Here is a 14,534-nt window from a genome sequence, read left to right as displayed (position 1 = left end):
GAGGTCCCATGTTCACGTAAAAGGAAGACTGCAGCCAAGAAGAACGTGGAGACCCAGACTGAGGCCCAAACACAAGACACTAGCGTGCAGGTCACTGGCTGTGATGAGTGCCAGAGATGGCCTCTGCAGTGCGAGGCAATGAAGGCAGCACTTGTATAAGACGTGACCAGCGAAATGACTTACTCAGCCTTGTGGTCATCCTGGAGGAGGAGGAGTGGCTGAGGACCATAAAGGAATGTGAGAGGGAGATCCATTGGTGGTGCCAGTCCCTATCACCCCAGACAACCTGGCACACAGCTGAGGCTCCACGTGGAGCACATCATCCCCTGCCACCCTGCAAACAGGTGGTAGAGGGGAGCCAGAGGGCAGACGGTGCTGCAGTGAGCCTCCTGTCCTCTCCTCCCCCTAACAACAACAGTGAAGAACTGGTGGGGGGGAGGGAGGGGGATTGGGCAGTGGCAAAAGCAGCGTAACTCTCCTAGAAAGGCACCAGGGTGATATTCAACAGACAGTGGTGGACCCTGCCAATGCCAAGCAGAGCAAGGCAATTTGAGAGAGGAAAAGTGGAAACGGATACCAGCTCAGCAAAGTGGGCATTCCCCATCTCAACCATCCTCAGCTCCCCAGGTGCCTCTGCGCAATAGGTTTGAGGCCCTGGAACTCAAGGGAGAGGTGAATGGGATGTGGAGGGAGGTCCACATGTGAGGTTGCCTCGGCTGAAGCAGTCAACCCCACAACTCAAGACAGCCTCCACCCAGGACAGAAGGGTCGCTGTTGTAGGTGACTCCCTGCTGAGAGGAACAGAAGGCCCTATATGTCAGTCTGACCCTACCCATAGGGAAGTGTGCTGCCTCCCTGGGGCAGGGGTCAGGAACATTTCTAGGAAACTTCCTGGACTGATTCACCCTTCTGATTATTACCCCTTACTGACATTCAGGCTGCAGTGATGAAGTCGCTGAAAAAACCCTAAGGACTATCAAGAAAGACTGCAGGGGACTGGGGGGGGGGGGGGGGGGGGTAGGGAGTAGTTGATGGGGCAGGCATGCAGGTGTGTTTTCTTCTATACCTCCAGCGGCAGGGAAGGATACTGAGAGGATCCAAAAAACCCACCTCATAAATAAATGGCTTAGAATTTGGTGCAAACACAGGAATTTTGTGTTTTTTTTGACCACAGGGCAATTTACTCAACACCAGGCATGGCAAATGCAGATGGAATCAGCCTGTCTCCAAGGAGTAATAGGATCTTAGCCAAGGAACTGGCAGCACTCATTGAAAGGTCTTTAAACTAGGTATGAAGGTGGAAGGGGACAAAATGAACGCTGCTGGGGTTGAGTGCGTCGTTCAAGGGGTCATACCAAGCTTGATGAGCAAAAAGTGTGGAATACAAAGGGATGGACTAGGGCAGGGGGATGCCACTGTTCTAGCTAGATCCTCTGTAAAGGCTGTGAGAAGGAAAACCCAGCTGAACTGCCTTTATACCAATGCACACAGTCTGGGAAATAAGAAGGACAAGCTGGAAAACATGATGCACTTGGAAATTTATGACCTCGTTGCTATCACAGAAACATGGTGGGTGAAAAACAGTAGGAAGACATTCTACAGGAACAGTGTCCAGAAGAGACAGGTCAAAGCGAGTGTACCTCCTCTGGTAAATATAAAAGGAGAGCTGGCTTCAACAGATGAAGAGAAGGCTGACGTACTGAATGAGTTCTTTGCCTCGCTCTTCACTGGTGGCCAGGATTCTCACATCCTTCTCACATCCTCAAGTTCTGCATCCCTAAACCTCTAGGTGGGGACTGGGGTGGTAAATCCCCCTCTCCTACTGTAAGGGCAGAGCAAGTCTGAGACTGCCTCATGGTACTGAATGTGTACAAGTCTATGGGGCTGGACGGCGTGCATCCCAGGGTTCTGGGAGCAGATCCTCCTGGACAACACGCTTAATCACATGAGGAATGAGCGTGTGATCGGAGACAGCCAGCATGGAGTCACCAGGGGAAGGTCATGCCTAACCAGTCTGGTGGCCTTCTATGATGGAGTGATGGCATTCGTGGACAAGGGGAAGGCAACCGATGTCATTTACCTGGACTTGAGCAAGGCCTTTGACATGGTCCCCCACCACATCCTTATCTCCAAATTGGAGGGATGTGGATTTGATGGGTGGATCACCCAACAGAAAAGAAATTGGTTGTGAATGCCCCATCCCTAGATCCCCACGAAGGCTAGGATGGATGGGGCCCTGGGCAACCTGCGCTGGTATTAAATCGGGAGGTTGATGGCCCTACCTGTGGCAGGGGGGTTGGAGACTCATGATCCTTGAGGTCCTTTCCAACCTGGGCCATTATGTAATTCTGTGACAGTTCCAACCACAATGCATTTTGCAACTTTTATGTCATTACTTGATTTGCAATTCAAACAAAAATTGGACGGGTTTTCAAAATTAAACATACAAACTATATGCTTATATTGGTCTCCCTGGAATACCTGCTTTGAAAGCGCTAAACAAATGCTGAACACCAAAGATTAGGATGTCTGCCTTGCACAAGGTCATTCTGATTTAGGATCCAAACCCAACTATGAACTACAGTCTGTCTTCAGAAGACAAAGATGCAAATTACTTTTCAGAAACTCTTCAATCCTTGCCACTGTTCAGTTGACAAAATTCTTTTCGATGTTCCTGAATGCATTTTCCAATTTTAACACTGGGTCAGTACTAAGAATAGCAGCTTTTCAAAATATTTCATTGTGAAATCATTCAAAATTAACTTCCTAACAGAATTTTTGGTTTATCCTTTAATTACATTATTTATAACTAATTAGCATCTGTTGACTTTCAGTAATAAAATGATACTGTTTTAGGCCCATAGTTTTGAATGCTGACTTCTTACTAAAAATTATGCACCCGGGAACCTAAATCCAGTTCTTTAGTTTTAAAGTAGCTAGAGAATTTAGAGGCAACTGAATTTACACATTTCCAGATCAGCACAAAAACACATGAGCCTTTTACTGCAGTTTAATAGTGGTTTTCTTGAACTAGTTTGGAATCTCAGTAACTGTAGCAGCATTTGTCAGTTAGTGGCTGCAGATGCAATTTAAAAAAAAAAATGACAAAAAGATTTTACTGTAAATAAGCAGTTTCTCAGCAAATGCTATGCATTTTCACGTACTCTGAAGCAACTCAAGATGAAGTACTTAAAGCTTTATTATTAAAACACTAAAAGACAAGTTTACTTGCTATCTTAAGTTTGTTCACAGCACTCATGCTCCTGCCAAATGTATCTCATATGCTACCACTGGAGTGTTGTAGAATTTATAAGGAGTGCTTTGAACAGCCAAAAAACATGCCTACTTGAAAGATTATGATGAATGTTTGTCCTTCTCATATCAATTGGCTCATTTATCCCTGATCTTTCATTCTTGAGCGCCTCAAAACCGTAGCCTCCTGGCTGTTGTAATGTTGTCACATGTAACAGTGATCATTTAAACCTTGCTTTCCCACAAATTCTCTACTATTACCTCCTTTCCTGGTTACAGCCAATTGCAGAATCCATCCTGTGCAGCTGAGACATAGGTTTCATCTCCAGGAATGTAGTCCTAAATGTGACACTACCAGAAAGGTGTACCAACTCCTGTGTGTCAGTACATTTGCTCAGGTAACACAAACACTGTAGCACCATTGCTGCCTACCCTACTTACTGCAATACATCTCTCTCTTTCCTTGATATCTGGAATGCTGATTCAGCCATAACCATTCACTATCCTACAGCAGACATCTTTTTCCCAACTCACTGCTCACTTCCCAGTCTTCTCTGCTCTCTTATACAAGTTGTTCTTTGATTAAAAAAAAAAAAGTAATCATACTTGCTGTCATTCTGAGAGTCTTTCACAGTCTCTTTCCTGACTCTATCATCTCTCATTCAGAAGTTATTAAAACTTTGAATCCTGGCATCTCCCAGTATACCTATCAAAGTTTCAAGCAAAGATCATTTATAGTCCCATGATCAGGAACTTTCAATTTGAAAAAAAACAAAAACAAAAAACCTCAAATCAGCAATATAGATCACTTAGTGAAATTGATCCTTTAAGTCTTTTTCATTATCAACAATGGAAGTTGACAGCTTTCATACTGAATAAAAGCATGAACACTGCTCAAGCTGCTGCCTATCATGCTCCCTAATACAGCCCTCCCCCTCACCATGCTTTGTCAGTTAACATCCAGAGAGTCACACATTTCAGATATTTTATTCAATCCTGTGAAGCATGAAGCAATTCTTCAGCTCGATCTGAGCAACTTAATCCCTGAATTAGGAGACAACTGCTAAGCACTACAGTACTACAAAGTCAGTCAGCAGACGCAAATTTCGGCATGACTTTGTATTCACCTGTTTGCTTGCTCTTGTTTATTCCTTCCCTCTCCCAAATCTTGTAAATTTTCACATGCTATTTTATTATACTGTTTGATGAATCTTACAGGCATCTGAAAGAGTACATGCAAAGCATTTTGTCCATCTGACCACATATGAGCACGTACCTTAGTAAAGTTGTTCAAGTGACCTAGTTTCCTCATATTTGATACGCCTTGTAACTTGGCCACATTTTGAAGAATCTCTCTCATATTATCACAGGGTTCTGGAAAAAAGATGGGTTATTAGAAGACAATTCAAAAAAATCAAATCTAAACATGCAACCAACATGCAGTTTCCAAAGCATGGTATTTTCCTCCTCCTAACTAAACATGCTGCTTGAAGGAAAATGATCTGCATCAGTTGGATTTACGTCTAGGATCAAAGCCAGGTACACCCAAGTTCCTTAAAATAAGTGATGAAGCCTAAAATAGGAGTCTCGCTCCTCTTCAAAGCAGATTTTAATCAATATCTTAGGTTTACAAAAATATTTGTTTAATGACTCAAACTCCAGTCTAGTATCTCTTAACTAACTGTTACTCCCTCTGTGTTTTAAAGACAATTAGTAAACTCACAGGCTTTCCACTGACGTAAAAAGACATTTTATTACCTCACCACATGACTTTATTTCCTCCCCCTGTCCAAATGGAGTCAGTGGGATTTTTGGAAGAAAAAACTTTTCTGCTCTCCATATTAACAAGACTCAGACACCAGCTGTTGGCCCTATATTTTGCTGAGAAACAGAAAAGGACTACCAAACATGGCAGAAGACATATTTTCCTGTCTTAGGGAATAAGACCGGGGGTACACACAGAGTAGGACAAAAAGCACAGAACAGGCCTGGTCACAGAGATGCACACATCTACTATATCAAACTCAGCAAGCTCTGTACTCAGCAGAACCCAGTTAGAACAGTTTTTAACAATTTTCTTGATTGCAAGATTGTTGTGGATCTTTGATTAGACACTGTATTTTGTGATATCAAGCACTACAATGCTGTCAACAGCACCACAGTTTGAAATAAAATACAAAGGATGGAGACATGAACAACTGAAATCTACTGTTACCAAAAAAAAGAAAAAAAAAAACATTCTTAAGAAAAAGCTTTGAGAGTTCCAAACACTGAACATCTGGAAAGCTGTGTTTTTTGTGCCCAGTGCAAATTTCCAGTGAAAGAAACTTGCTTCCTACCATAGCACAGGCAGCTACAACTAAAGTTCTGGTGTGTTAATAAAACTCTCATACTTCCCCATCCATTCTGCAAGCGTATTTGTATATTTTTCTGTAAGGAAACCAAAAGCAGATATGGAAGAAAGCACCTTCTCACTACCTTTCTATACTGCAAGCTGAATTTGTTACCAGCTTCTCTAGCTTATGATCAGTAAGTGTAAAGAAGCAGACATAACTAGTAATCTGAAGGATGTATTCGGAACATAATAGAGAGCAAAGAGGTTTCAGGAATTCTAGGCAGAATTTACTTAAAAGACAGATGACTACATGGAAGCTCCTTGATTCTGGTATGTAACCCTGTTCTAGATGTCTCAGCTCCTAATGTAGTCCACAGAGACCTCATCTATCAACCTCTGCATCCTAAAAATATTAAATAGCTGCAAGGCGTTCTCTCTAGAGTAAGATGAATCAATTGGTTCAACTACACCGATAACAGGGACTTAAGCTACTATCACACCCCGTAATTAGGATTTTTAAAATTATTTTTATTTTTTAGACAAAGGATCAGCTGGATTTTTAGATGAGGTTGATCCCCACTTAAGGAGCCTGTCAAGCATCGCCAGCTTTACACAAAATACCCTCTTCCACAAACCAGCAATACATAGTTAGCTATCAGGAACAGCCACCCTCTCTTTCCAAATATGATGCACAGTGAAATTAAGCAATAAGCTTTACATTTCAATTGGAACATTTCTTTGTATCTGTTCAGACCCTCCTTTCCTTCTCTGTAACAGGACAGCAAAATCTTCAATAAAATCATAGGAATTAAGAGAACAAAACTTTCTGTCTGTTCCAAGTACAGGATTCTTTTGTACGGCTTACTTTTCCAGGATTTAACTGAGTTTCAGCTGTTTGCAACAAATCAAGTCTTACAGAGAAACGTCAATGATAAGCAGGTTGGAACAGTTATAGCAGTACAAATAGTTCATACCATAACCCCTAATTTCAAGGGAACACAGAAGAGGAAAACAACTTCCTCATAAGCTGATTTCTCTGAAAATAGTTTAGCTGATTTCTACTTCTTGGCCTGTTATGGGTTTGGACCTGTAACATAACCCCATTTATGCCACAAGAAAGATCAGTAAGAGCTGTCTCTGAGCTCTCCAGAACATTCTATGAAGAACAAACAGAAACAATAGCTTTCCTAAATTAGTAGAAACATGTACGTAATTTCAGATTTTGAAAATGCAGATGGTTACACATGGAAAGTAAACCTCCAAAAATTAAGCTTACCATATGGTCAGAAAAGATATGAGATCACCTAGTAAATTTCTGCTGTTATCACTAGGAATAAACATTTCTGTTTGGTTGCCTGATGTTGTGGGCATAACTTGGAACCAAGTAACATGTGCCCTACAACAGAGTAGACAATGTGGAAATGAAGAAGCTAAGACATGATTACATCATCATGTCCAATTATAACAATTCTGTAGCAATGACATACCTCTGTAAAATAGCTGCCCAGTTTAAACATGCAAAATCATTTTATTCTACACACATGAAAAAGAGCAGTTAGAGTATCTTTTCTAATATCCTTCTCTTTCTGAAACGGTGTAACTCCTACAGACAGGAAGGTTTGATGGAAACCATCTCTGCAGTGCTTAGCAGAGCAGCCAAGTGTTTCCCAGAAACACAGCACTAGCATACAAATACTTTGAAGCAAGATAGGGACCTTAGCAACAGATCTGCAACACTGTGAGAATTCAACAGGCATTCCTGCTATCAAGTTGATCATACTAATACAGCAAGTTATCTTGCTCACAGTTTGACGAAATCAAGAGCCAAAGCACTGGAGGAAAAAGAACACCGCAAAAACCAAGACAGTAAAGAAATAAATACTCCTTAAAAGCACATTCTCATCAGAATGAACTAAAGAGTTATTTTGGATCAAACTTGTCCATTGAAGTCTTGCTTTAGTCTTGGGAAGAGTTGTTTCCATTCTGTTTTCTAAGAATTGTGATGTTTTAAACTCAAGAGATATTTATCCGTTTTTTCATGTTCTTTGAAATAGATGATACATTTCCAGGAGTAGAAAGTATATTCAGATATTCCAACAAGTTTTTTAATTAAAAATAACAACAGTAGGAAGGTAGGTAGACCCATTGTTGACATAAAGTAATTTAAACAAAGTAATGTGATTTTATCAGTGGAGATGCAGCTTTTTACTGTTTTGTCCCTTCCTCTAAAGGGACTTGAAAATAGATAAAATGCACATTGGATTCTCTCAAACAAGCAACAGTACTTTCTATTTATCGAAGATCAGACCCAATACTGCACACCTTATTACCAAAACGCACCATTCAACAACCCTAAAGAACAGTTTAGCCCTGACATACAAAAAAGCCCCATGGCATGCAGTCTGAGAATGACCTCCCAGAGAATAAATATCCTGGCCTTTATACTTCATTATCAAGCTTAACAGTACATGTTGGTGTCAGCAAGGACAGGATTTTTTTGTTTGTTTGTTTGTTTAATATCTCATGTCAGACCACTGCGGCAGACATTTCTTAGCTTTAGTTAATGCACCCTTTCTCCTCAGTATCTCTTGCTTTTCTATCTGAAAAAGATGAAGAGAAGCTACAAACTTTTTAGACCCCCACAGCAGTCTATTATTTCCCCACTTTACCTCATTTATCACTGAGATGCTGACTCATTGTGAGTCAGCCCACAACAACAACAACAAAATATTTTCACATTCTTTCCCATGGTGATTCTGAGGGTGGAGTTGTACAAAATGACTGAGCCAATCAGAGCTCCCCTCAGACAAAGAATACACAACTCCTTCCCTTACCTTCTTTCCCCCTGCCCTGTCCCCTCTGTAGGATACACCTTATCCTTTACACTACTCTGGCATCTGCCAGCTCCACCTAAAAATGTTTCTGCTTAACTAACTCTGCAGTCCACTTCTCATTCTTTTGGTTGCATTGGTTTTCTGCTGGGTTACTGGACCCAGTCCTGAAGTCATGGAACAAGCTACACAAGTCTCAGACACCGAAACATTCGTAGACAGTGGTGGAACAAAGACATGCCCCTTTCAGCTGAAGTGACTCATTAGATAAAAGTCAGGCACTTTATTTTTACCTGCACATCTACATTCGGCAAGTTGTCCTGATCAACATATGGAAAGCCACTGTCTCAAATCTAAAAGCTTGATAAATACAAAACTTCCAAGCCAGGACATCTGTGTTTTGCAACAGCTTAACTTTATGATCATTACTGTCTGATTTTCTATGTATCTGTTTTTCCTTTATGGAAGTAGCAGATCTCTATGTTGTGGGTATTCTCATTACACCAAGCATATAGTTCTTAATCCATAGCTGTCTGTACTGAATAACAGTGCAGCATGAAGTCCAGTACATATCATCTTTAGCCCACAGCAGTACTTGATATTTCAAAAACCCTAGCCTCAACACTTCAGTCACTCTACACCTTAAAGTAATTCACAGATGCATATACATCAAGTCTTCAATGTTGTTTCATAATGTTTGTTCTTAAGCTCCTGTGGCCTTTTAGCATTTGACTCATTTTTTCATCCCTTCAGGACTGTAACAGTTTTTTCCTCAGTGAGAAATCACGATGCATTCTGACAGATCTCATTCTCCTGATAGTAAATAACATCACCACAGAGCTCCAGTTACACAAAACAACACTCCATCCAATGCAGAAATGAAACAGGACCAGCAACAGCTATGTTACCAGGTGTGACAACTCCCTCCTTCCCGACCCTGGCATACATTGCTGACCACATGCACTAGCAGCAAGTCAATTAATTATTCTGTTATGTATATGCCAATAACAAGCAAACAAGAATGGCAGGCTTTAACATACAAATAATTCAGTAACTATGAAGTTAGACATGAGTTAAACTGAGGAGTGTATGCTTACATACACATTACCTCTGAGATGCCAGGTCAGTGGCTGAGCACAGAAAACACGTAACACCAAGTAAACTCAAGTGAAAGACAGCACTATGGCTGCTATCACACATACTAGGATCAAAGTGACAAGAAATGAGATAAGAGACTAAATTTGGCTAAATACTTTTCTTAAAGAAGGAAACTGAACTTAACTGAAGCAAAGCATTTAGTAATTGTGAAAGAACAATGTCACAGGAGATACCTTCCTCATATTACGGGAATGAGATCTTTGTGATCTTTTCCAACCTTAAATGATTCTGTGACCTTAATTAACTTGAACCTCTATGTTTAGTACAGTTTTTTTTTTTTTTTTTTTTTTAAGACTAACTGCAACATAATCAAATGCTACAAGGTTGCTTTTGGTGGCTTGTTGAAGAACAAAATGAAGGAAATATCTATGAACATTAATACACTGTTCTTTGTTTCCACTGAAATAGCCATGAGTTATCAGTTATTAAAGCAATGAATTATGAGGAATCTGTTACTCAGAGGTGTGATGCAAGTCTAGATGACAGGCAATCAATCCACTAAAATGGTTTTTGACCATAAATCAAAAAAAAAAAAGCAATGAAATGCCAAAGAGAAATTATATCCATCCATTGTAAACCATTCTAATAATATGAAATATTCTTCACTTACATCCAATTCAACATGTGGAAACTATACAGAAGAAAAACCAAGAAGTTCAGAGATCAGTGGAAGAAATGACAACTACATAAGAAAGGAAAGAGATAACTTCTGAATTATTGATATGGACACACTGAGAACCAAACTTTGCCAGAATAAAAAAAACAAGCTAGTGTATGAATGGTACACTTTCAGCCTATGACTTCCAAAAAACAAAACACAGTAATACTGAAATATGCCTTCAATCTAAAGGAAAAAACAATTACAGAGAATCGTCTCTGCATCTGAACATTACACACATACTACTGTGTTGAAAACAAAGCAGTACAGACTCACTCTATGGCTGCAGATAAAACTATTACTTGAATTTCTAAGGTGCCATATGCTTTGCTCTGGTATAAAGTGACATGCAAGTGTTGCTAAGTTACCACCAAAAATTTTAAAAATAATAATAAAAAAATGATGTATTACAAGCCCTAGGTTTAACAACTGAGAACATTCCCGTGGAGTTCACCAAAAGCAGTGATTCTAGCAGGATGCAAGCATAAATTTAGGTGGTTTCCTATATTTTCCATAGGTGAACAATACATAAAGCACTCTAGCTTGAATGCAACAGAAAAAGTCCAGATCATGAGAAGAGAAAATAGAAGTACTAAGCTTATTTTCACTCATGCTGCTCAAGAAGGCTAAGAATACATGAAAGGAGCACAGCAATAGAGAAAGTACATCTGGAGAGATATTAGTTAGCTAAGAAAGCAAAAGAATTGCTCCTCTACTGCAATTAGACAGAAATTAAGCTTCATGTTTACAAAAATGTCTAGAAAGCAATACAAGAAACAACATATAAAAACTAGAATCCAGGAAAAGCGAGGATCTCAGAACGAAAAAGACTTGTATCAGGATTACATTCATGAATTTAATCTTTCATATGTATTTTATTGCATATACTTCTGTAAGTAAACAAGCAAGTAAAGTTTAAGAGCCTATTGTGACTGTATAGACTTCTGCAGATGCAATATATAAACTAATGCAAATTAAACATTTTTTTTAAAAAAAGATTCCCAAGGTGACATTTAATAACATTCTCACATTGCATTAACCTTGAAGTGTGGAGATCAGTTCAAGAAATGCACAATTTTCCAAGTTACCCTCTTAGAATACTATATATCAAACCAATCCATTCAGATCATGCTTGTAGAAAACTCAACCTAAGCATACATTCTCACCCTTGGACTATGTTAATTATTCACAGTATGTCATCTTGTATACTACATTTGTAGACAGCGTTGTTTTATTTTTACTACTAGAACTCAAGAACAACAGGTTTATATTTAAAATGTTCACAACATTCATAGCATCTAAAGCTCCAACAAAAGCACTGAACAAAGCTGAAGGCTTTGCATCACTTAAGTGATTTTGGACTGCTAGAGACAACATAAAATACCTTTAAACTTTGAACACTGCAAGACATAACCAAAGAAAACCCATTCCAAAGGATAAAACCAACATTTGTTTTTGATAAACAAGTGATTCTTTAGAGTAACATACACACAATTATCCTGCCTAAGTTTCCTCAAATATTAATTTTGAAAATAAGTTTCAAGTTACAATTACATAAGGTACCACGATAGGTTTCAAAATTCATTCAGTAATTTGTCTGTTCAGCGCATTAAGAATTGCTGGAGCTCTCAAACATCAGACAGATGTGCCAAGAGCCTTACCAGTCTACAATCTTCTATATTTCACATACTTTTCTCCCCCACGCAAAACATATTTCCATCTTTCTACAGTAACAGATGAACATGCTAATTATTAAAATCAAGCTGAAATTAGACTCCAAACAGAAGTCCTGACATTAGTACTTCCTATTAAAATACTGATACACATTCTTCCAGTACATACAGTTACAGTCTAAAAGAACTTGCTCTACCACACAGAAATTCCGATATTAATTAAAAACAAAGAAGGAAAAACAAACTCAATCATGAACTGCTAGAGGCCGGGAAAAGCTCCGTGGCAGTGTGACTATGCTCCCGCTCTCCTATTCTCTTTATTGTACCAATTATCTGCTGCCAAAAGCAGGCTGCAAGGCAGGAACAACCCAGTACCACAGCTATTTTGTTGAAAAGTTGGTAAAAAGGTAAACAGTTGGAGGACAACCCTTTGCCAGATCTGTAACATTGGTTATGTTATATGGAAATCAAGTTAGTCACAGATTCAAAGAATCCTTAAAGTTGGAAAGGACCTTTAAAAGTCATCTAGTCTAACTCCCTTGCAATGAACAGGGACATCCGCAGATAGATCAGGTTGCCCAGGGCCAAAATCTCCAGGGATGGGGCAACAATCCCATCTCCAGGCAACCTGTTCCACTGCCTTACCACCCTCACTGTAGAGGAGATTTTCCATATATCCAACCTAAACCTATTCCCTTTAAGCTTGAAACCATTTCCCCTTATTCTGTCACCACCCTGCTAAAAAGTCTGCCCCCTTCTTTCCTCCCCTTTAGATACTGAAACGCCGCTCTCAGGTCACCTCACAGCCTTCTCCTGTCCAGGCTGAACAGCCTCAGCTCTCTGTCTGTCCTCATAGGAGAGGTGTTCCAGTCCTTGGATCACATTCGTGCTCCTCTTCTGGACATGATTGGTCTATGTCTCTCCTGTACTGAGGACTCCATATTGGACAAGTACCCCAGATGAGGCCTCACCAGCACAGAGAAGAAGGGCAGGATCAACTCCCTCACCCTACTGGCCACACATCTTTTGATGCGGCCCAGGATATGGTTGGCTTTCTGGGCTGTGAGGGCACATTGCTGGCTCATGTCCATCTTGCCATTCTCAGAACTCCCTGGTTGGTTTTTTTTTTTTGGCAGGGCTGAACTCAGTCCTTTCATTTCCCAGCTTGCATTGGTAATGGGGGTTGCCTCAACCTACGTGCAAGACCTTGCATTTGGATTTGTTGAACCACATGATGTGTACCTGGCCCCAGTGCTCAAGGCTCTCTTGGTCCCTGGTCCCTCTGGATGGCAACCCACCCCTCTGGTGCATCAACCGCACTCAATGGCTTGACATCAATATTTTCTAGATTATGTAATAATTTGAATGGGGGATAAAAGCTTACTGTAATGGTTTAGAAATTTATGTTTAATCCCTCCAACTAATATTCTTCTTTCCTGAATTCTAAAAGGAGAATTCAGGCCAGACATAATTTCTAGTAGCTTTAAAAAGATGTGCACTGACTGCTTCACATCATGCACTACTGTTTGGTTTGTGTATCACGCAAATCTTCTTTCAAAACTACTCAAAGTAATTTTGATGATGCATCTCCTTGAATACTACTGAGCTAACAAGCAGGTTAATAATACCATCACTGACATTAGCAGAAAATTTCTGAAAGGGAGGAACTTGATCATATCTAAGAATATTTTCCCAAGTAGCACTTTAATCCTGTCTGCAAACATTTTAATTTGTTCAAGAACCCAAAAACATAAATGCAGTCCAACTGAATGACCCTTACTGATGAACTGCAAGGTGCCTGCAGCTGCCCAATGTCCCCAGAAAATTTTGCTCCACAGGGTCTCATGCAATTACCAATAACTTAACTCCATTACCCTGAGGTGGAATCACCCAGCCTGCTGATAAAGACAAAGGGGCAATTTGTCAATACAGAGAAAGAGCAAACTAATAGCTGCAAATCCAAACATGAATAAAGGTAAACAACTGCAAAATGTAGGTAATTCACAAACAGCACCAACAGCAGCAGGAACTCTTTACACTACGCTGATTGTATGATGTGATCACTACCTCTTCAGAAGACTGTAACTAGAAGATTTCTAAATAGCACACAGGATGATGACTGTTAGAAGCTGCGGAGAGGACATTTACTCACAGTTGTGATTGACTGTTCAAAGCCTTTATTCTCCCCTAACAGTTACTTTCAGAGAAAGGGCAGGAAAAGTCATAATCGCACTGCAGATTTCACAAGAAGATATAAGCACAAATTTTTAAGTGCAGAAGACATCTAATTTAAAGACTTTTCTATGGTGAAATTTTAGCCATCTTGCTGAAGAAACTTGCTAGCCTAACAAATTACATTTAGCCACATTTATGGGAACAGAAAACAAACATTTTTCCACTTTCCCACTTTTTTTTATTTCACAAAAGAAAATTCCAGCAAGTCTACCTGTGAGAATTACAAACAGTTTGCATAACAGGAGCTGAACACATTTTAAATTCTTTAAGTTTAAGGTTGCTAAAGCTCACTTCTGATATCACGTTCAGGAGGTAAAGGAAGAAGATTAATCACAGCTTTATTCTGTTGCCTGTTTTTTTTTTTTTTTTTTTTTTTTTTTTTTTTTTTTTTT

The 14,534-nt window shown here is 39.7% G+C and overlaps 1 protein-coding gene across 2 annotated transcripts in view; it reads right to left on the bottom strand.

The window, feature by feature from the left end:
- RICTOR (RPTOR independent companion of MTOR complex 2) overlaps positions 1-14,534 on the bottom strand; it is an 86,363-nt gene that overhangs the window by 61,379 nt on the left and 10,450 nt on the right. For both annotated transcript variants that reach the window (XM_042875456.1, XM_042875457.1), the window contains exon 3: positions 4,529-4,626. In XM_042875456.1, coding sequence (XP_042731390.1) covers positions 4,529-4,626 — 98 coding nt within the window. The remainder of the gene's footprint in view (positions 1-4,528; positions 4,627-14,534) is intronic.

This window comes from Lagopus leucura, unplaced genomic scaffold (assembly GCF_019238085.1).
Source record: "Lagopus leucura isolate 7727_CA_CO unplaced genomic scaffold, USGS_WTPT01 Super-Scaffold_100014, whole genome shotgun sequence".
Classification (NCBI taxonomy): Eukaryota; Metazoa; Chordata; class Aves; order Galliformes; family Phasianidae; genus Lagopus; species Lagopus leucura.
Note: the sequence above shows the minus strand (reverse complement) of the source record. Positions and strands in the feature narration are given on the sequence as shown.